Source organism: Bufo bufo, chromosome 5 (assembly GCF_905171765.1).
Source record: "Bufo bufo chromosome 5, aBufBuf1.1, whole genome shotgun sequence".
NCBI lineage: Eukaryota > Metazoa > Chordata > Amphibia > Anura > Bufonidae > Bufo > Bufo bufo.
The window spans coordinates 361,660,168-361,682,651 of NC_053393.1; the positions used below are offsets into that span (position 1 = coordinate 361,660,168).

At 45.9% G+C, this 22,484-nt stretch overlaps 1 protein-coding gene across 2 annotated transcripts in view; it reads right to left on the reverse strand.

The window, feature by feature from the left end:
• LOC121001914 overlaps positions 1-22,484 on the reverse strand; it is a 121,514-nt gene that overhangs the window by 46,606 nt on the left and 52,424 nt on the right. For both annotated transcript variants that reach the window (XM_040433152.1, XM_040433153.1), the window contains exons 8-11: positions 13,230-13,387; positions 10,627-10,753; positions 10,093-10,278; positions 5,921-6,064 (exon numbers count right to left, since the gene is read on the reverse strand). In XM_040433152.1, the coding sequence (XP_040289086.1) occupies positions 5,921-6,064; positions 10,093-10,278; positions 10,627-10,753; positions 13,230-13,387 (615 nt within the window). The remainder of the gene's footprint in view (positions 1-5,920; positions 6,065-10,092; positions 10,279-10,626; positions 10,754-13,229; positions 13,388-22,484) is intronic.

Consider the following 22,484-nt stretch of genomic DNA (forward strand, 5'->3'; position numbering starts at 1 on the left):
TCTCCTTTCCTTCTGCCAGGTGTCACTTATTTAGACTAATTGTCTTCCTTTATATTCCCTCCCATACTGCCTCACTTTGCGGTTTATACTACTTCCTGGATGAAGTGTTCACTGCTGGAGGCTGCTGCTGCTGCTGTTTGCTCAGATAAGTCTTTTCCTTTATTGTGTTTCCTTGCTGGCTTGATTCTAGGTGACCCTGACTCCGTCTGTTATAAGTGCAGGAAGCCGGTGGTCGTGTCCCCTCACTATTATAGGGTTTTCAGGTGTCTCAGTCTAAGGTACGTGGGTATGCAATAGTCTACCATTGAGACCCTTGCATGTGCTTAGCAGTCAGGGAGAGCTCTTAGGGTTTTATAGGGCTCACCTATATGCTCCTTAGTTTGGGATCAAGCCATTCGGTCGTTTATTTATAAGTTCCAGCTATCTACAATTTCACCCGTGACACCCACTGGATGAATGTGGCTCCTGCACAGCCACACCAGTAACTCTGCCTCCTCATCCTCCGCCCTGTCCTCAACCTCCACTGCAGGGACAATTCACAGTGCCCCCCCAGCATACCACATGTGCAGGGCACAGCGGTATCACGCTGTTCTGCACCTCGTTTGCCTGGGCGAACGGAGTCACACAAGGGAGGAACTGCTCCGTGTCTTTCATCAAAAATTCTAATCCTGGCTTTCTCTGCAAAAACTAAAAATCGGAACCATGGAGACTAACGGGAAGAACATGGTGTCGGCGCTGCGTCAAGGAGGGATGAGCCATGCACCCTGCATGGCACACGTGTTCAATCGGGTTGTCAAGTGGTTCCTGAAGTCTTCCACCCATCTGCAAGACATCCTAAAAATGGCCAGGAAACTTTGCATAAACTTCAGACACTCGTACACCGCAAAGCACACCCTCCTTGAGCTGCAGTGGCAGAACGGCATCCCCCAACATAGGCTGATATGCAAAGTTTCCACCCGTTGGAATTTCACCCTCCATATGTTGGACCGACTATACAGGGAGTGCAGAATTATTAGGCAAGTTGTATTTTTGAGGATTAATTTTATTATTGAACAACAACCATGTTCTCAATGAACCCAAAAAACTCATTAATATCAAAGCTGAATATTTTTGGAAGTAGTTTTTAGTTTGTTTTTAGTTTTAGCTATTTTAGGGGGATATCTGTGTGTGCAGGTGACTATTACTGTGCATAATTATTAGGCAACTTAACAAAAAACAAATATATACCCATTTTAATTATTTATTTTTACCAGTGAAACCAATATAACATCTCAACTTTCACAAATATACATTTCTGACATTCAAAAACAAAACAAAAACAAATCAGTGACCAATATAGCCACCTTTCTTTGCAAGGACACTCAAAAGCCTGTCTTGAGATATTTCTTGGCCCAGTCTTGACGTTTCAGCTTGTGTGTCTTGTTCAGTGGTGGTCGTCTTTCAGCCTTTCTTACCTTGGCCATGTCTCTGAGTATTGCACACCTTGTGCTTTTGGGCACTCCAGTGATGTTGCAGCTCTGAAATATGGCCAAACTGGTGGCAAGTGGAATCTTGGCAGCTGCACGCTTGACTTTTCTCAGTTCATGGGCAGTTATTTTGCGCCTTGGTTTTTCCACACGCTTCTTGCGACCCTGTTGACTATTTTGAATGAAACGCTTGATTGTTCGATGATCACGCTTCAGAAGCTTTGCAATTTTAAGAGTGCTGCATCCCTCTGCAAGATATCTCACTATTTTTGACTTTTCTGAGCCTGTCAAGTCCTTCTTTTGACCCATTTTGCCAAAGGAAAGGAAGTTGCCTAATAATTATGCACACCTGATATAGGGTGTTGATGTCATTAGACCACACCCCTTCTCATTACAGAGATGCACATCACCTAATATGCTTAATTGGTAGTAGGCTTTCGAGCCTATACAGCTTGGAGTAAGACAACATGCATAAAGAGGATGATGTGGTCAAAATACTCATTTGCCTAATAATTCTGCACTCCCTGTACGAACAGAGAAAGGCCATAAATGATTTCTTGAGGATCCAAACGGACAGGAGTACTCCCCTGTGTAACTTCGATGTCAGCCAGTGGCAGTTCATGTGTCACACCTGCTGTTTGCTCAGGCCCTTTGAGGAGGCCACGTTATTTTTCAGTTGCCAGGACTACAGGATGAACAACGTCATTCCACTGCTTCATATCCTGCAACAGATGCTGGTAAATCTGGCTGGTCAGGGAACTAGAGACGTGGTGCCTAGATCTCATGGCCACATGAGACCTGTGGGGGCTGAACTGGAGGAGGAGGAGGACATTGGAGCACAAGCAATGTGTAGCAAAATTGGCGGTTTTTATACACAGGTGACAGGAGCGGAGGAGCAGGAGCATCCAGAGGAGCTACAGGGCTATGAGGAAGACGAGGCAGAGGACCCAGACACACCATGGCAGCATGCAGTGGAGATGGAGGTAGGGAGCCCCTCGGAGTCACTTGCACAAATGGCTCGATGCATGCTCACTTGCTTGCGTAGTGACAGCCAAATTGTCAGCATTTGGCAGAGGGATGACTTCTGGCTCTCCACCTTGTTGGACTCTCGCTACCAGTCCAAAATGGGGGCCTTTTTTACACCCGCTGAGAGGGAGGACAAACTGAACTACTATAGAGACATCCTATGTAGTCAGTTAGCCGCTGCCTATCTGCGCCATCGTCCATCCTCTCGCAGGTCTGACAGGGGGTCCCTCTTCGCTCACTTTACTCTGCAATGGCTGCTGTGGCAGGGTGTGGGGGTAGAAGCAGTTCCAGCTCCATCAGCAGCAACTTGATGCTAGAGTCGCTGATGAGCAGCTTTCTTCACCCGCCTAGTGAAGAAACTACTCACCAGAAGCAGCAGCTAGAGCAGGACCTGAACCAGCAGGTGGTGGCATATTTGGACAGCAACCTGCCATCCCACATTGAAGATCTACTGGACTACTGGGCAGCCAAACTGGATTTGTGGCCGCAACTGGCAGAGTTTGCCCTGGAAAACCTGTCCTGCCCGGACAGTAGTATGACATCAGAGGGGGTGTTTAGTGCGGTGGGGGCCATAGTAACCCCAAGAAGAACTCATCTGTCCACCCAAAATGTGGAGAGACTGACCTTTGTCAAGATGAATCATGCGTGGATCAACCAGGATTTCCACCCACCAATGCCTGTTGCATCAGACTAGATCATCCATGGTGCCACACCAACACTTTGACAAAAGAGACCGGTTTCTTCTGGCTACCTGCCTCAGCTACTATTCTGATGCTGTCACCAGCCTGATGCCACACATCTGATGCCAAGTGATCCTTCTTTCATCCACTATATTCAGCTGGTACTGGTATTGCCACCCACCTCCCCACTCTGTCAACGGGTCACTCTGTGGTCTCCTCATGCTGCTTCCACCTCACCACTATGTCATAGGGCCACTCTGTGGACTTCTTATGCTGTTACCACCCTCCCCACTTCATGACTGGGCCACTATTTTGCCTTTCGGCCTGGCTGACATCATCATTTATTTGACCCTTCTTCTGATCTGTCAGAAGGAAGGAAAAATGAGACGCACAATGAATCCTGTCTATGTAGCAGCTGTAAGGCTTGCATGACATAGTCCCTATTTTGCATCAGAATTGGCTTATGATTTTGTAGCCAAAAGCAGGAGTGGGTACAAAACACAGAAGACATGCAAATATTCCATTCACATGTCATCTCTGCTTTGCATCCACTCCTGTTTTTTTGGGCTTTAGTAATAATACTGATGGATTACTGACCAAATGCTGACCGAGTGAAGGCGCATGCTCCACAGACAGGATCAGCTTTTTTGGGGTTATTGTTCTAATGGATCAGAGGAAGGGCAAAATAATCAGTGACGTCAACACAAACTAACTGCTGACACCTACTCCACTCTGTCAGGGGGACTCTACTTGTATATTCGTTTAATAGAATAGGTTCTGTAGAAATCTATGTGGAATCAATGAATTGGTGTAAAAGGAGTGCGCTCTTTCACGCTATAGTAGGATCTTGGGCCTCTGCACGGTTCTTTATACCTGGAGCTAACACTGACCTGTAAAGAGTTCATACTTGAGTTATTTGGTCAGTTTTGGCCCCGTGACTGCCCAAATAAGTGAAGTGTGCAGTGATTCTAAGGGCTCATGCACACAAACGTATTTTCTTTCCGCTTCCGCTCTGTTTTTTTTGCGGACCGTATGCAGCACCATTAATTTATTTGGGTCTACAAAAACAACGGAAGGTACTCCGTGTGCATTCTGTTTTCGCATTTCCGTTCCGCAAAAAAGTAGTGCATGTCCTATTATTGTCCGCAAATCACAGTCCAAGGCCCCATTCAAGTCAATGGGTCCGCAAAAAATACGGAACGCACACGGAACACATTCGTGTGTCATCCGTATTTCATCTGTATTTTGTGGAACCATACTGTAGAAACGCTATGCCCAGCCCATATTGCTCATGTGTTTGGTGATTAAGGCTTCGATCACATCACCGTTAAGCCTTTCCGTTCTCCTGCTCCGTTTAGGAGCAGGAGAACGGAAAGGACGGATAAGGCACATAACTGAGCCAAACGGAGCCCTTATGACCCCATAGACTATAATGGGGTCCGTTATCTTTCTGCTCAGAAGATGATTTTGAAGCGGAGACAAAAGTCCTGCATGCACAACTTTTGTCTCCGCTCCAAAATCATCTTCTGAGCGGAAAGATAACGGACCCCACTATAGTCTACGGGGTCCTTAGGTTCAGTTTGGCTCAGTTATGTGCCTTCTCCGTCCTTTCCGTTCTCCTACTCCTAAACGGAGCAGGAGAACGGAAAGGCTGAACGGTGATGTGAACGAAGCCTAATAAGTTACTGTTTCAGATCCGCAAAAAACTGATCAAATACGGCAACCATACGGATATGTTTTGTGCAATATCGGAACAGAAGAAGACTTAAATCAGAGAAAAAAAAAAACTCAGATCGCTTGTTCATTGGGTGCTTGGCGGCACATTTACATGGCCAGATTGTTGGGAATGACCGTTCGCAGCAACCATCCTTCCTGATAATCTGCCTGATTCTCGGGCCGTGTAAATGCACCTTTAGTCTGCTTGTAAAATGAGCCCCCGCTAGAAGGGTAAAGATTGCTAATGAGGGGCAGACATATGTACAGGTAATTTTTCAGGTTTAGTTATAATAATAGATACTGTGCTATTTGTAAGAACTGAGTATGGTAATTTACAGCTGTAGAGGAATCGGCTTTAAAATACAAGTCTATAGGGGTCATGTACTAATGTTCTATGCCAGTTTTTGTGTAGAAGTGCCACAAATTTTGTCTCAAGTGCCATTTTGTGTGTGGGTGAGGCAGGAGCTCCATCGGTAGAATATACCACCAGTGTTAAAGAGGTGTGGGTTGCTCCTATCTCCTAAACAGATCCCCTAAAGTGAATGAAAGTGCACCATGTATGCACACATGCTCTCCATTCAAGTTCCAAAAATAGACGAGCGAGTGCACATGACTATTTTTGGAAGTCCCACAGAAGTGAATGGAGAGTGCACTGCGCATGCACAGCCACCTCTCCATTTTCTTCTATGGGACTGCTGTAAAATGCTGAGGCAGTGCTCAGCTATTTTCAGAACTCCCTCAGAATTGAATGGAGGGTGGCCTTTCTTGCATGGTGCAATCTTATTTACTTTAAGGGCCCATTCTAGAGATAGGAGTGGGTCACAGTGGTCGGAACCGCAGCTATATGACATGGGTGGCATAGCCTAGCGATATGCCACCAATGTAAGAGATGAGACAAACCCTTTAACAATGTGTGGCAGAAAATGGGCATACATTACATCAGAAATCTACTCCAGATCCTAGCTGGATTCGATTTCTGTCCTGGCACACAGGCAGCAGAAGACGCTACAGAGATATTGAGGAGAGGATTACCTGCATGAGATGACATGTCACAGAAGACCTCGAACTGAGGAACACCTTTATTAACTCCATCTGGGTCAATTAAATACCGTCCTGAATCGGTAATTCCAGCTTCTTTTAGAGCAGCACAAGACTCTAACACTGGAGGCTCTGAAACTTTCGAGTAAAAATTAGTGATAAGTAACATTAAGACTATAGGCAGGATTCTAGAGGATTTCAGAAGCCAATGATATTAAATATCTTAAAGAGCACGTCAGCCAGAGCAACCCTATTAAATCAGGCATACTGCCTGGTAGGGTTGATCCTGGAGATTAATATGACACCTGTCTTGCAAAAATTGGTTGTAGGGTTTCTCAGAAAAAGATGCAAATGAGGGTTTCAATGCACTAGGGGTTGTGCCCAGCACTGGAAAGATGAAGTGCACCTTCAAGACACTGAATACTAAATTTACATAAAAAATAAAAGTATTTTTTGGGGGAAATGCCACAGCCAATTTTCACAAGACGGGTATTATTTTAGTCAGTGAGATCTAACCTACCAAGCTTTATGGTTTAATAGGGTTGATCCTGCTGACTGGTGTTCTTTAAAGGATGTTGCATATTTTAAAGGGCTTATTTTCTGTGGGGACAATTTTATAACAGGGTCTATGATGGTGCTTGCTGCAAATTTTAGAAATACATACAATGTATAGTCATACCAACATACTAAAGCTGGTCAAACACATTGGATAGCTGTTAGCCCTGTATATTTCCATGGAGAGTGAATGGTAAATAATTGGTTTCAACATGCCCAAAAAAAATTTCTGCCAATGTCTGAGGCCAGGGGGACTTTCAGCAGTCTCCATACATCTTAGGGTACTTTCACACTTGCGGCAGGACGGATCCGACAGGCTGTTCACCCTGTCGGATCCGTCCTTCTGCTATTTTGCCGTGCCGCCGGACCGCCGTTTCGTTCCCCATTGACTATAATGGGGAAGGGGGCGGAGCTCCGGCGCAGCATGGCAGTTCGCGGCGAGAGGCCGCCGGACTAAAAAGTTGGACATGCAGTACTTTTACTCCGGCGGCCTTTCGCCGTGCACTGCCGTGCTGCGCCGGAGCTCCGCCCCCGTCCCCCATTATTATTAGTCAATGGGGACGGAGCGGCGGTGCGGCGGCATGGCGAAATAGCGGAAGGACGGATCCGACAGGGTGAACAGCCTGTCAGATCTGTCCTGCCGCATGTGTGAAAGTACCCTTAGGGCCCTATTACACTGACCGATGTTGGACCGATTGCACAGGCCGATGCAAACTGAATGTGGGAGAAATGATCTCTACAGCAGCTGCTCCTACCTCATTCTTTTCTATTCATTGTCGGCAGCACACGCCTGAATATACAGGGAGATATGCTGCCGATAATTGGTTTATCCTGATGAAAGATGCCAATCAGGCAACAAAGAAAGTTTGCTCATTCATCTGCTAATTGACTGCTCGATTATACGGGTCACTTATCGGGAGCTGGTGCTCCTTGTTAACTATAATTGGCTGGAAAATCGTGCCATCTGATAGAGCCTTAAGACTAGTGGACACTGCCAACCATTTGGTGTATGTGCAGTCACTGATAGCCGGACCCCTGCTGCATGCGCCGGCATCAGTGAAAACACAGATGCACGTGCGCTGTCCATGCGGGGATCGGAGCTGCCATCGGGTCCCCGCACTGCTGTGACAGGGACCCGATGGCATGGAAGGCAGCCCGATGCCTTACTTAGCCCCCAGGATCTCGCAAGCAAGCAGGTAATACACTGGTAATACACTTACAGCCAATACTTTACAATACCGAAGTATTGTAAAGCATTGTAAAGGGGATCAGGCCCCCAAAAGTTGAAGTCCCAGAGTGGGACTGAAAAAAAAGTGAAAAAATAAAGTTTTACAAAAAATTTAAAGTTTCAAGTAAAAAAAAAGCATCCTTTTCCCAAAATAAAGTAAACAAAATGTGTAAAAAATAGGGAAAAAAAGAAAAGTAGACATATTAGGTATCACCGCGTCCGTATCGACCGGCTCTATAAAAATATCACATGACCTAACCCCTCAGATTAACACCATTAAAAAATAAAATAAAAACTGTGCTAAAAAAACATATTTTTGTCACCTTACATCACTAAAAGTGCAACACCAAGCAATCCAAAAGGCATATGCCCCCAAAATAGTACCAATCTAACCGTCACCTCATCCCGCAAAAAATGAGACAATACCTAAGACAATCACCCAAAAAATAAAAAAAAATATGGCTCTCAGAATATGGAGACACTAAAACATGATTTTTTTTCCCAAAAATATTATTGTGTAAAAAAAATAAAAAAAGTATACATATTAGGTATTGCCACGTCCGTAATGACCTGCTCTATAAAAATATCACATGACCTAACCCCTCAGGTGAACACCATCAAAAAATTTAAATAAAAACTGTGCTAAAAAAACATTTTTTGTCCCCTTACATCACTAAAAGTGCAACACCAAACGATCAAAAAGGCATATGCCCCTCAAAATAGTACCAATCTAACCGTCACCTCATCTTGCAAAAAATGAGCCCCTACCTAAGACAATCGCACAAAAAACTTTGGCTCTCAGACTATGGAGACACTAAAACATAATTTTTTTTGTTTAAAAAATGATATTATTGTGTAAAACTTACATCAATAAAAAAAATTTGGTTACTATTAGGTTTTGCTGCATCCGTAAGAACCTACTCTATAAAAATATCACATGACCTAACACCTCCGGTAGTTTTATTTTTATCACCTTACATCACAAAAAGTGTAATAGCAAGCGATTAAAAAGTCATATGCACCCTAAAATAATACCAATCAAACCGTCATCTCATACAGAAAAAAATTTGCCCCTACACAAGACAGTCGCCCAAAAAATAAAAAAAACAAGGGTTTCAGAATGTGGAGACACTAAATAAAATCACTAAACAAACAACCAAAACAAGTAGTCATATTCGGTATAGTCGCGTCCGTAAAAAACTGCTCTATAAAAATACCACATAATCTAACCTGTCCGATAAATAACAAAAAATAAAAACGGTGCCAAAACAGCTATTTTTTGTTACCTTGCCTCACAAAAAGTGTAAAACCTAAAGGGTTAACAAAGTTTGTAAAATCTGTTTTGTATACCTTGAGGGTGTAGTTTCTAAAATGGGGTCGCTTTTTTTGGAGTTTCTATTTTAGGGGGGCTTTAAATGCGACATGGTGTCAATAAACCATTCCAGCAAAATCTGCCTTCCAAAAATCATATGCCGTTCCTTTCCTTCTGCGCAATGCCGTGTGCCCATACAGCAGTTTACGACCACATATGGGGTATTTCTGTAAACTAAAGAATTAGGGCCATAAATATTGAGTTTTGTTTGGCTGTTAACCCCTGTTTGTAACTGGAAAAAAATAGATTAAAATGGAAAATCTGCCAAAAAAGTGAAATTCGAAAATTTCATCTCCATTTCCCATTAATTCTTGTGAAACACCTAAAGGGTTAACAAAGTTTGTAAAATCAGTTTTGAATACCTTGAGGGGTGTAGTTTCTAAAATGGGGTCATTTTTGGGTGGTTTCTATTATGTAAGCCTCACAAAGTGACTTCAGACCTGAACTGGTCCTTAAAAAGTGGGTTTTAGAAAATTTCTGAAAAATTTCAAGATTTGCTTCTAAACTTCTAAGCCTTTTAACGTCCCCCAAAAATTAAATGGCATTCACAAAATGATCCAAATATGAAGTAGACATATGGGGAATGTAAAGTAATAACTATGGAGGTATTACTATCTATTATAAAAGTAGAGAAATAGAAATTAGCAAATTTGCTAATTTGTCCACATTTTGGGTAAATTTGGTATTTTTTTATAAATAAAAATGATTTTTTTGTCTCAATTTTACCACTGTCATGAAGTACAACATGTGACGAGAAAACAATGTCAGAATGGCCTGGATAAGTAAAAGTGTTTTAAAGTTATCACCACATAAAGTGACACATGTCAGATTTGCAAAAAATGGCCTGGTCCTTAAGGTGAAATATGGCAGGGTCCTGAAGGGGTTAATTCTCTAATTTGTAATGTAATACTCTCTTATACAAATTAGGACTTGGGTAGTGTTTAGTTTACAGGTGAATACTAGAAGCCAACAGTTAAGAAGGTTATCTAGTATCTGGAAATGCTGACTTACTGGTTCCCCAACATCGGAGCTTGCCTATCCGGTGGAATGCCATTGCCATTGGCACATCACTTGTGCCTCCAAACCGAAACTCTTGAATTGGCAGAGAAGACTTATCTGTAATAGCTCCTTCGTCCATTCTCCACATATCGTCATTTGCATCACAGTTACAGGAAGTGATACCATTTGCACATTCTCCTACGGTGCATAGAAGTGGGGTTATTTCATAACACAAGCACTTTCATGATCTGAACTTGTCATTTAATCCACCTTGTTACATATATGGTGTCAGTGGGTAAGTTAACTAGAGTCCAGAGACAGAGCATGTTGTCAAGACATGGCTTACTCGGCTTATTAACGACCTAGATATTAATGCTGGAGTATAGTAACATATGCCTCCACTTTTTTTTTTTTTTTTGTCAAGTCATGTCTACCTACGGCAGGCAATGGCCACACTAGAATCATCCAGTCATTGGCTGGGCGCAGCTTTGTTGCATGCGGGCCAGTTTTAGATGAGATTACAGTATAAAGAAAAGAATGTCTTACCTTTTTCTCCACAAGAACATCTCCCACCATTTGTGTTGGCTCCACCCCATGAAATGATCTGCTCTCCATCTCTGGATACCCACCAACCCCATTGTCCATCCAAAAAACGGACATGTCGACAGTCCAACTGTGACATAGAAAAATGTATAATATGGGCAAACTATCACAATCTCTTTCCTCTTACTAACGTAGTAATAGTAGCTATAAATGGTATAATAGGTAAGAATAGGCTGCCAAGATGTCTTCTAAATTGGTACTTTATAAGATTTAGAATATCATCCACATAAAAAGGTCAGGGTCTAAAGTACAGCTAAGTAATATTGTGGGCTGTACCATGAATAGAACAATGTATAATCATTGGTCAACATTACATTGCCAATTATGCATGTACTATATTGCAAACACTAATATTTCAAATGACTTTTTAATTACTAATAGTCTATAGCTCACGTATATTAAAGGGGCTATCCCAATATTTAAACTCATCCCCTATCCACAAGATAGGAAAAAAATGTCTGATTGGTGGGGATGCGAATGCTGGGACCTCCACTGTAACAAGAATGGGAGGTCCTGTGCCTCCACATATGAATTGAGCAGTGGTCGAGTATATTTGCTTGTGCTCCATGTATTTTCTATGGGACTGCTTGGTAGCACACATGCTTTATGTGGAAACAGAACCTCTGTAATCATGGATAAGACATGAGTTTACATTTTGGACAACCCATTTAAGATCAGTGTTTCATATGCCAGTCTAAAAAAAATCATTCTAGTAAATAACTCCAGTTGTACTTAATTAATTTATTAAAATGTGTACTACTAGAAAATTTAAGGAGTTTTCTCCAGCAAATGACATTTATGATGTAGAGAAAGTTTAATACAAGGCACTTACTAATGTATTGTGATTGTCCATATTGCTTCCTTTGCTGGCTGGATTCATTTTTTTTATTCGCATTTAACATTGCTTGTATCCATGGTTACAGACCACCCTGCAATCCAGCAGCAGTAGCCCTGCTTGCACACTACAGGAAAAAGCACTGGCCTCTCTGGTGGCCGGGACTGTGCGAGCAATGATAATCCTGCATGCTCAGCAGCTCCTATCCTGGCCACCTCACATCTGCGCTGCAGCCGTGGTCGTAACCCCTGGATATGAGCAGTGTATAATGTGATGGAAAAATGAATCCAGCAAAGAAAGCAATATGGACAATCACAATACATTAGTAAGTGTCTGGTATTAACTTCCTCTACGTGATAAATGCTATTTACTGAAGTGAGACAACCCCTTTAAGTCAATAACTGCTATGAGTAAGCAAACCTCCCAAATTTTTGGACGGTCAAAGAGGTTCATTTTGTGAAAGTCAATTTTTCCTGTAATTTATACAATTTAATAGTCTTCTTACCGCACAATAGCACAAAACATATCTGAATATAGACATTTCTAAAATCCAAATTGCAACAAATAATGAAATAATATACAAGGCGGGGTCAAATATACAAATAGGTACCAAATGCTTACTTGATCAGTATTGTAAGTGAAACAATGCAAATCTATACCTCACCTCCAGATCAAAAAGAGGGACATTTAAGTAGAAAAGAGGGACAGAGAGACTTGGGTCCAAAAGAGGGACTGTCCCTCCAAAAGACGGACACTTGGGAGGTCTGAGTAAGTGTAGATTTGCACCAAAATGTCATTTTCTGTCGTTAGTATTACTAAATCACCAAAATGTTTTTGAGACCAGACACAAGACAGTGTGCTGTCTGCATCCATTTGTCCATTCCGCTGCCCCGCAAAAATTATAGCGCATGCCCTATCCTTGTCTATTTTGCAGACAAAGATAGGACATTTCTAAAGAAGTTTGAAAACAATTGGTGGCATGCGCAGGGCCAGGATCTGTAGGATCTGCAGACCACAAAACAGATACATTCGTGAGCCCTAATGAAAAGGGTGAATCTAAAATTGGGAAGATGCATCAATGACCACAGTATGTACCTTGGGGCTCATGCACACGACCATTGAATGTTTTGCGGTCCCCAAATTGTGGATTTGCAAAACATGGATACCAGCCATGTGCATTCAGTATTTTGAGGAACGGAAGGGCTGGCCCCTAAAAGAACAGTTCTATCCTTGTCCATAATGCAGACAATAATAGGACATGCTCTAATTTTATGCAGAACGACCATGCGGACATACGGTCACAGAATGCAAACTGAGTAATTTCCTTCTTTTGCAGCCCCAGGGAAGTGAATGGTTCTGCATACGGGCCACAAAAAAAAAAAAAAAGGAACAGACCCGGAAAAAAATTGGTTTCTGTGCATGAGCCCTCACTGATTATTTGTTATATAGCAATAAAGACAGAACTGATAGGCGTCACCAACAAATGTACAATATTTTTTTATAAAAGTTACCTTTTTCAACTCCTTTCCTAAATTTTGATAAACTGATCTTACAGATGGATAGATGTTACCAATGTAAACAATTGCTCAACATCCAAAATATATCTTCCCCATTTAAACAGCAATTAATTAGCAATGATATCAGAATAATATGTAAAAAAAACTAACAAAAAAAAAAACATAGTAAAAGTCAATTTGGCAGATAGACCTACTTTAACAAACTGTTCACAGTTTTCAGAAATAGAAGTCAGGGTTCTAAGTTGATCCAAGGAAGCTGCTTTGTATGTGATGACCCTAGAATAACATCCAGGAGTCTGACAAGGAATAACTCTCTCTTTGCCTTCTGCATTGTGTCCAACAATCGTTATACCTAAAAGAGCAAATACTATGCTTATAATATGTCCAATAAAATGAATACATATAAAAAGCTATTTATAAAATGCTAACAATCTTCCCATGATACTGTACATTATAACACTATGTTTTAATGAAAGGAGCTTTAGGCTAATAGTAATTGCTTGGCCATAACCTTATGCAAGAAAATGGTGAATGTATATATGGAACACTCCAAAAAAAAAAAATATATATATATGAATAGATCTCACCAATGATGAAATGCACAGAGCTTTCAGGCGCTACATTCAGCATAACATACTGGGCACACAACGGGCCTTGTTGGTGTTGTTGTTATTGGCTGGTATCAGCAACAAATCTACTTTTACTGTTAAGTGTATGAGTTTTACCTAGGGACTTCATTTTAAGGACCAAAGCTATGCAGTATCCAGAGGTGGCTGGGGTTATGGAAACACCTGAGCTGCTTGTGCTATGTTGTTTCCATAACTCCTTTAAAAGTGGATGCAAGCTAGACAAAAGGCATAGCGTGGCGAGCGACTCTGTTTCTCCCCCCCCCCCCCCAAGCTGGAAGCGCTCATCAGGACAGCGATACAGATGGCTGTGCTGAGGCAGGAGAGGGAGAGGCGTGTCCCTTTCCCTTCCTCTGATAGGCTGCCGGCCTAGTGCCTGCAGCCTATCAGAGGCCGGCGCAGGCGGCGCGATGACGTCATCGCGCCGCCTGAGCCATACAGCGCGGGACACAGGCCGGAAGAGGCCTGCATCGCATCGCCGACATGGAGGTAAGTATGTGTTTTTTTTTGTGTTTTTATTTTATTTTAAATATATACAATACTTTTACTGCCACATGGGGGGCTGTTATTACTGGCACGGGGGCTGTTATTGCTGGCACATGGGGTGCTGTTATTGCTGGCATATGGGGGGCTGTTATTACTGGCACAGGGGGGGGCTGTTATTACTGCCACAGGGGTGGGGCTGTTATTACTGGCACAGGGAGGGGGGCTGTTATTACTGGCACGGGGGGGCTGTTATTACAGGCACAGGGGGAGCTGTTATTACTGGCACAGGGGGGATGTTATTGCTGGCACATGGGGGGCTGTTATTGCTGGCACATGGGGGGGCTGTTATTACTGGCACATGGGGGCTGTTATTACTGGCACATAGGGGGCTGTTATTACTGGCACATGGGGGGCTGTTATTACTGGCACATGGGGGCTGTTATTGCTGGCACATGGGGGGTTGTTATTGCTGGCACATGGGGGGCTGTTATTGCTGGCACATGGGGGGCTGTTATTACTGGCATGGGGGGCTGTTATTACTGGCACGGGGAGGGGGGGGCTGTTATTACTGGCACGGGGGCTGTTAATACTGGCACATGGGGGCTGTTAATACTGGCACATGGGGGCTGTTAATACTGGCACATGGGGGACTGTTATTAATACTGGCACATGGGGGGGCTGTTATTAATACTGGCACATGGGGGGGGCTGTTATTAATACTGGCACATGGGGGGGCTGTTATTAATACTGGCACATGGGGGGGCTGTTATTAATACTGGCACATGGGGGGGCTGTTATTAATACTGGCACATGGGGGGGCTGTGATTAATACTGGCACATGGGGGGCTGTTATTAATACTGGCACATGGGGGCTTTTATTAATACTGGCACATGGGGGGCTGTTATTAATACTGGCACATGATTGGGGGCACTATAGGGGCATCTACTGAGGCCACAAAGAAGGGGTATTTTATATGGGGCGCATTGTACAGTACAATTTTATACTGGGACACATTATGGTGGGTACTATGGGGAAAGGGGGAGAGGAGTACTATGGGGTCATCTACGGGGGGCACTAAGAAGGGGTATTTTATACTTGCAAATTATGGGGGACACTGAGGGCATCTACTGGAGCATTTTATACTGGTACATTATGGGGGGCACTAGGAGGAAGGAGGGTGTGGAGCACTATGGGGGCATTTACTGGGGGCACTATATAGGGGTATTTTATACTGGCACATTATGGGGGCACTATGGGGACATTAGCTCACCTAGGGGCATTACAAGGGGGTATTTTTTGCACTGTCACATTATAAGGAGAATTATTGTTACTGGGGTGGCATTTTGGTGGGTTTTATTACTCTCCCATGGTATGACCCCCTAGTAGCAGCACCATCCTCTCCCTGCTCTGCTATTCCTCTGCCCCTTCTCCAAATCCTTATTATGAAATATTTCTCATTAGGATAAAACACATCAGCTCCACCGAGCCCCCCAGCCAAAGTGTTGAAGTGGTGTCCCAGATCCCCAAGGGCCAAGTCAAGTAATTGTGAGTTTTCATGTGACATATGTTTGTTATACACATATAGCATACACTGTGTAGTCTGTTCTATAAGCACCATTGTTTTGTGGCGGCGGACAGAAAATAATCTGAAAGTGCCCCTCCCGAGACCAGGCTCTGGATCCGCCACTGGCTGTCATTCACTTTCATGCTTGACTGTTCCAATAACCCCAGCCACATCTCCTTACCGCATAGGAAGGGTATTCCGATCTCAGTGGCTTAACTCTTTAACCCCTCATTTTCACCTTAAGGACCAGGCCATTTTTTGCAAATCTGACCAGTGTCACTTTATGTGGTGATAACTTTAAAATGCTTTGACTTATCCAAGCCATTCTGAGATTGTTTTTTCGTCACATATTGTACTTCATGACACTGGTAAAATGGAGTAAAAAATAATAATTTTTATTTATAAAAAAAAAATAAAAATTTAACAAAAATTTGGAAAAATTTGCAAATTTCCAAGTTTCAATTTTTCTACTTCTATAATACATAGAAAAACAAAAAAGAGGAAAAAAAAAAGAGAGAGACCCCGGGTGACCCAAAGGGAAGGAGGACAGTGCCTACCCAATATAACCACAAAGGGCACCCGTGAGAGGTAACTCGGTACAAGCTCCGAGTACAATAGCGAAAAAAGAGAAATGGAGCTCAAAGTACCAAAGAATAAATATTTTATTGAGTTATATCAAAACATGATTAAAAATACATGCAGATAATGCCATGGACAAGGTGGATGGGAGCAGGGAGAGGGAGAGAAAAGGCGCCAACCTGGGAGAACACACAGGTCACAAAAACAGTAATACATGTAATATGCAGGTCATAGGAAAGTACTTGGTACAATGACCAGCCCATAAACCAAATATATCCAAAGAATGTGAGATGAGAAAAAGGTCAGCTGCGGACCAACCATGGCAATAATACCTGCTGAAGCAGGAAGCTATAGAGTAAAGAATGGTGGATAAACAACAACTAGAATAAAAGACCAGGTGTGGAGTTCCAACACCGACGTCAAAAAGCCGTGGAGGTAAATGCTGCGACCTAATCTCACCTGAAATGGACCGTGTGTGGAAGACAACCCAGGATGGCGCTACCCCATTCTTTACTCTACAGCTTCCTGCTTCAGCATACTATGTATTATTGCCGTGGTTGGTCCGCAGCTGACCTTTTTCTCATCTCACATTTGTTACGCTGAGCGCTCTGGGTCCCCTGCTGGCCTCGGAGCGCTCACAGCGTATGCCCCCAGGCAGCACTCCAGCGTCTCGGCGTGTGCGTCCTCGCTCTCTAGGGCGCGCGCGCGCCGGGACTCTTAGATTCAAAGGACCAGTGCACCAGTGATTGGTGCCTGGTCCAAAGGGGTTATTAAGGGTTAAGGTGTACTGCCCATTTATACCTTCTCCTCCCACAGCCTTCTGCCGGATCTTTGTGCCTTGTGCCTCAGAGAAAGCGTTCCCTACGTTGTTAGTTTGCCTTACCTGTTGCCGTACCCGTTGCTACCGTCCACTCGCCTTTGTACCTTTGCCGCCTGCCCTGACCGCTGCTACGTCTGACTACGCTCTTACCTTCTCCCTGTGTACCACGCCTTATAAGCTGCCAGAGAGGTCGAGTTGTTACTAGGGGACACGACCTGGTAGTTACCGCCGCGGCAAATCCATCCCGCCTTGCGGCGGGCTCTGGTGAAGACCAGTAACTGCTTAGAACCGGTCCTCTAGTACAACCCGCGCCATCGCCTCTCTGGTCCAGAGGATTCACTACCTGTCCTGCCGGTTCGTGACAGTAAGATCCGGCCATGAATCCCGCTGATGTTCCCCTGCCAAGCCTGGAGGACCTCACCACCATTGTGGCCCAGCAGGGTCAACAGCTGGCCCAGTTGACCGCTATGTTGCAGCAGCTCCTTCCTTCTCTGCAACAGCCAGCTCCTCCGTCTGCTCCTGCTGCATCACCTCCGCCTGCCGTTACCACCAGTTCCAGAATCCGTTTGTCCTTACCAGACAAATATGACGGAGATCTTAAGCAGTGCCGTGGGTTCTTGTCGCAGTGCTCTCTCCACCTCGAGCTTCTGTCCAACCAGTTTCCTTCTGAGCGAGCCAAGGTAGCCTTTATTCTCAGTTTACTGTCCGGGAAGGCCCTGGCCTGGGCTACACCACTATGGGACCGCGCAGATCCTGCCACCGCTTCCGTCCAGAGCTTCTGCCTAGAGTTCTGGAATGTTTTTGAGGAGCTTGCCAGGGTTACCTCCGCAAAGACTGCCTTACTAAATTTGACCCAAGGAGGTTCTTCCGTGGGTGACTATGCCATTCAGTTCCGCACCCTGGCCTCTGAGCTGAACTGGAACAATGAAGCCCTTTGCGCCACCTTCAAGAAAGGACTTAACAGTGAAGTAAAGGACGTTCTGGCTGCACGTGAGCTTCCTTCCACTCTTAGTGACCTCATCTTGCTGGCCACTAGGATAGACAAACGTTTCGCCGAAAGACAAGAGGAACTCCTCCTTGAAAAGGAAAAAGCTCGTCCTAGACGCTTTCCTTGTCTGGCTCCCGTTTTTCCGCATCCCCCTCAACCCGCTCCTGGGTTTTCCGCCGTGGAAGCCATGCAGGTGGATCGGTCACGCTTGACTCCGCAAGAACGAAGCCGCCGCAGAAACGAGAACCTGTGTCTGTACTGTGCCAGTACCGAGCACTTCCTTAGAGATTGTCCTCTCCGTCCACCGCGTTCGGGAAACGCTCGCACCTAGTAAGCGTGGGAGAGGCGTTGCTAGGTGTGGATTCTTCCTCTCCACGTCTCATCATACCCGTGCAGTTGATCATCTCTTCCAAGTCCTCTTTCTCCGCAGCCGCCTTCTTGGATTCCGGTTCAGCTGGCAACTTCATTCACGCCTCCTTGGTTGACAAGTACCGTATTCCAGTAATCCATCTACCCAAGCCATTTTTCATTTCTACTGTTAACGGTGAGAGACTCTCAGCCACCGTGCAGTTCCGTACCCAGCCTCTGCAGATGGACATTGGAATATTTCATACCGAGACTTTAGAATTCTTTGTCCTTCCCTTCTGTTCCTCCGAACTCCTCCTGGGTCTGCCGTGGCTTCAACGTCATAGCCCTGTCCTGAATTGGTCCACCGGTGAGATCCCGCGTTGGGGCTCCTAATGTTCGGACCGCTGTCTCAAGCCTGCTCTGGTCAAACAGAACCCGCAAGTTTCTCCGCCTTCTGGGCTGCCCAAGCCATACCATTCCTTCATGGATGTCTTCTGCAAGAAACAAGCTGAGGTTCTTCCTCCTCACCGATCCTATGATTGCCCGATCGATCTGATACTCGGTTCTACTCCACCTCGGGGCAGAATTTATCCTCTCTCACCTCCTGAGACTCTTGCCATGTCCGACTATATACGTGAGAACCTACAGAGAGGATTCATAAGAAAATCTTCTTCTCCTGCTGGGGCCGGTTTTTTCTTCGTGACTAAAAAAGACGGCTCCCTCCGCCCCTGCTGTCACGGAACCATGAACCAGACATACAACAAGAGATAAGTGAAAATAAGAAGGCTTTATTGAAAATAAAGCTGTAAAGCAAAAGTCCAAACGGATGGCGAAACCGAAGCAGAGTCTTAGCGAAGCCAGAGGTCAGGAACCAGAAGGGTAGTCAGACGAAGCCAGGATCAGGAACCAGCAGGGTAGTCAGACGAAGCCAGGATCAGGAACCAGCAGGGTAGTCGGACGAAACCAGGATCAGGAACCAGCAGGGTAGTCGGACGAAACCAGGATCAGGAACCAGAAGCAGCAGCAGACTAGAAGCATGTGAACACAGGAGGACCAAGCAAGGAACTGAAGCCACAGACCTCCTATATATATGAGCTAGGCATCCAGCTCCTCCCAGTGGGAAGGAGGAGCCGCAGGGTGGGAGGCTACAAGAAACCCAGAAACCAAGATGGCCGCCAGCACATGTCAAACGAAGGAGAACAGCAAGAAGGTAAGACCATGACAGTACCTCCCCCTCAAGGGCCCCTCCTCCGCGGAGTAAAGAACGGTTTCTGAGGGAAGCGTGCGTGGAAGGCTCGGAGCAAGGCAGGAGCATGGACATCTGCTGAGGGAACCCAGGAACGCTCCTCTGGACCATAACCACGCCAATGGACCAAAAACTGCACCCGACCGCGGACCAGGCGTGAGTCCAGGATATTGCTCACCTCATACTCCTCACGATTACCCACTTGGACCGGACGAGGCCGAGGAACCGAGGAAGTGAAACGATTACACACCAGTGGCTTCAACAGGGAGACATGAAACACGTTGGAGATCCGCATGCCAGGAGGAAGCGCAAGGGCATAGGCTACCGGGTTTACCCTGCGAAGCACTCGGAAGGGACCAACAAAGCGAGGCGCCAGCTTGGGAGTGGGCACTCGAAGGTTGAGGTTGCGGGTGGACAACCATACACGGTCTCCAACCTGGTAGGAAGGAGCAGGCGCTCGTCTGCGATCAGCCTGGAGTCTCTGGCGCTGCGCAGAGACCTCAAGGGACTTCTGGATGAGTACCCAAGAAGCACGTAGGACGGAAAGGTGATCCTCCACAGCCGGAATATCCTGGGGAGAGAATACCTCCGGTAACACGGCAGGTTGGAACCCATAATTGGCCATGAAGGGAGACGTCCCAGAGGAAGAGTTCACCGCCGTGTTCCTGGCAAACTCAGCCCAAGGCAGGAGGTCAACCCAATTGTCTTGGTGATCGGAGACATAGCAACGAAGGAATTGCTCCAAGGCCTGATTGGATCGTTCTGCGGCCCCATTGGACTGAGGGTGGTAGGCCGAGGAGAAGGAGAGATGAATCCCCAACTGGGAGCAAAAGGCGCGCCAGAACCTGGACACAAACTGACTCCCCCGATCCGACACAATCTCCTTGGGCAAACCGTGCAACCGGAAGACCTCCCTGGCAAAAATCGTGGCCAACTCTTGTGCAGAGGGTAACTTCTTGAGAGGAACACAGTGGCACATTTTGGAAAACCGATCCACAATCATGAGAATGACCGTATGGCCTCGGGATGCAGGGAGGTCCACAATGAAATCCATCCCTAGGTGTGACCATGGGCGCTCCCCGGTGGCTATGGGTTGCAGAAGGCCCAACGGAAGGTGCCGAGGGGACTTACTCTGGGCACAAACGGAGCATGCCGCTACATATGTGGCGATGTCGGAACGTAGGGAAGGCCACCAGAACAGACGTGAAACAGCCCAGGACAGCTGATTCTTTCCAGGATGCCCCGCGGTCTTGGAGTTATGGTAGGTTCGCAACAACCGAGTGCGCAACTCCTCAGGCACAAAACATCTGCCGTTGGGTCTCCCAGAGGGAGCACCAGATTGAGCCGCCAAAATCTGCTCACCCAGGGGAGAGGTCAGGCTGGTGCGAATGGCGGCCAAGATCTGATTCGGAGGTATGACCGAAGTCGGAATCGACTCCTCCCTGGACAGCTCGGAGTACTGCCATGATAAGGCATCCGCCCTGATGTTCTTGGAACCGGGTAGGTAGGAGACCACGTAATTAAAACGTGACAAGAACAGGGCCCATCTGGCCTGATGTGGTGTCAATCTCTTGGCCTCAGAAAGGTAGGTCAGATTCTTGTGGTCCGTCAGGATGAGGACTGGAACCACCGAACCCTCGAGCAAGTGCCTCCATTCTTTAAGGGCCTGCACGATGGCCAATAACTCCCTGTCACCAATCTGATAGTTGCACTCCGCGGAAGACAGTTTCCGGGAGTAAAACCCACAAGGAAGCAGAGGACCCTCTGGTGTTCTACGCTGAGACAGAAGGGCGCCTACTCCCGTCTCAGACGCGTCCACCTCGAGGACAAAGGGCAACCCAGGGTTGGGATGCGACAGAATCGGAGCCGACACAAAGGCGGACTTTAGAGCCTCAAAAGCTCGGATGGCCTCGAGCGGCCAGACCTGGGAATTACTGCCCTTCCTGGTCAGATCCGTGAGAGGCTTGGCTAGCATGGAAAAGTCCCTGATGAACTTCCGATAATAATTGGCGAAGCCCAAAAAGCGCTGCAGGGAACGAAGACCACTGGGCTGGGGCCACTGTAAGACAGCCGAAACCTTCTCAGGATCCATGGAGAACCCCTCAGCGGAAATGATGTAACCTAAGAAGGTTACCTGGGATCGGTGAAATTCGCATTTCTCAAGCATACCGAACAGCTTGTTCTCTCGTAACCGTTGCAACACTCGTCTGACATCCAGAATGTGGGCCTCCATGGATTCAGAATATACCAAGATGTCATCCAAATAGACCACCACACACTGCTGCAACAGGTCACGGAAAACATCGTTGATGAATTCCTGAAAGACTGCGGGCGCATTGCACAACCCAAAGGGCATAACCAAGGATTCATAATGACCGGTCCTGGTGTTAAACGCGGTCTTCCACTCACCGCCCGCCTTGATCCTTACCAGGTTATATGCCGCCCTCAGGTCGAGTTTGGTAAAGACCGTGGCCCCTTTAAGGCGATCGAACAGCTCGGAAATCAAGGGTATCGGGTAAGCGTTCTTGATCGTGATGCGATTGAGACCCCTGTAATCGATGCAAGGCCTCAACTCACCGCCCTTCTTTTTCACAAAGAAAAATCCAGCCCCTGCCGGGGACGAGGATTTGCGAATGTGTCCGCGTGAAAGCGCCTCCCTCACGTACTCCTCCATGGCCTCATTCTCCGCTACCGACAGTGGATAGACCTTGCCACGAGGAGGAACGGCACCAGATTGTAACTCTATGGCACAATCGTATGGGCGGTGCGGAGGTAGGGCAACCGCACGCAC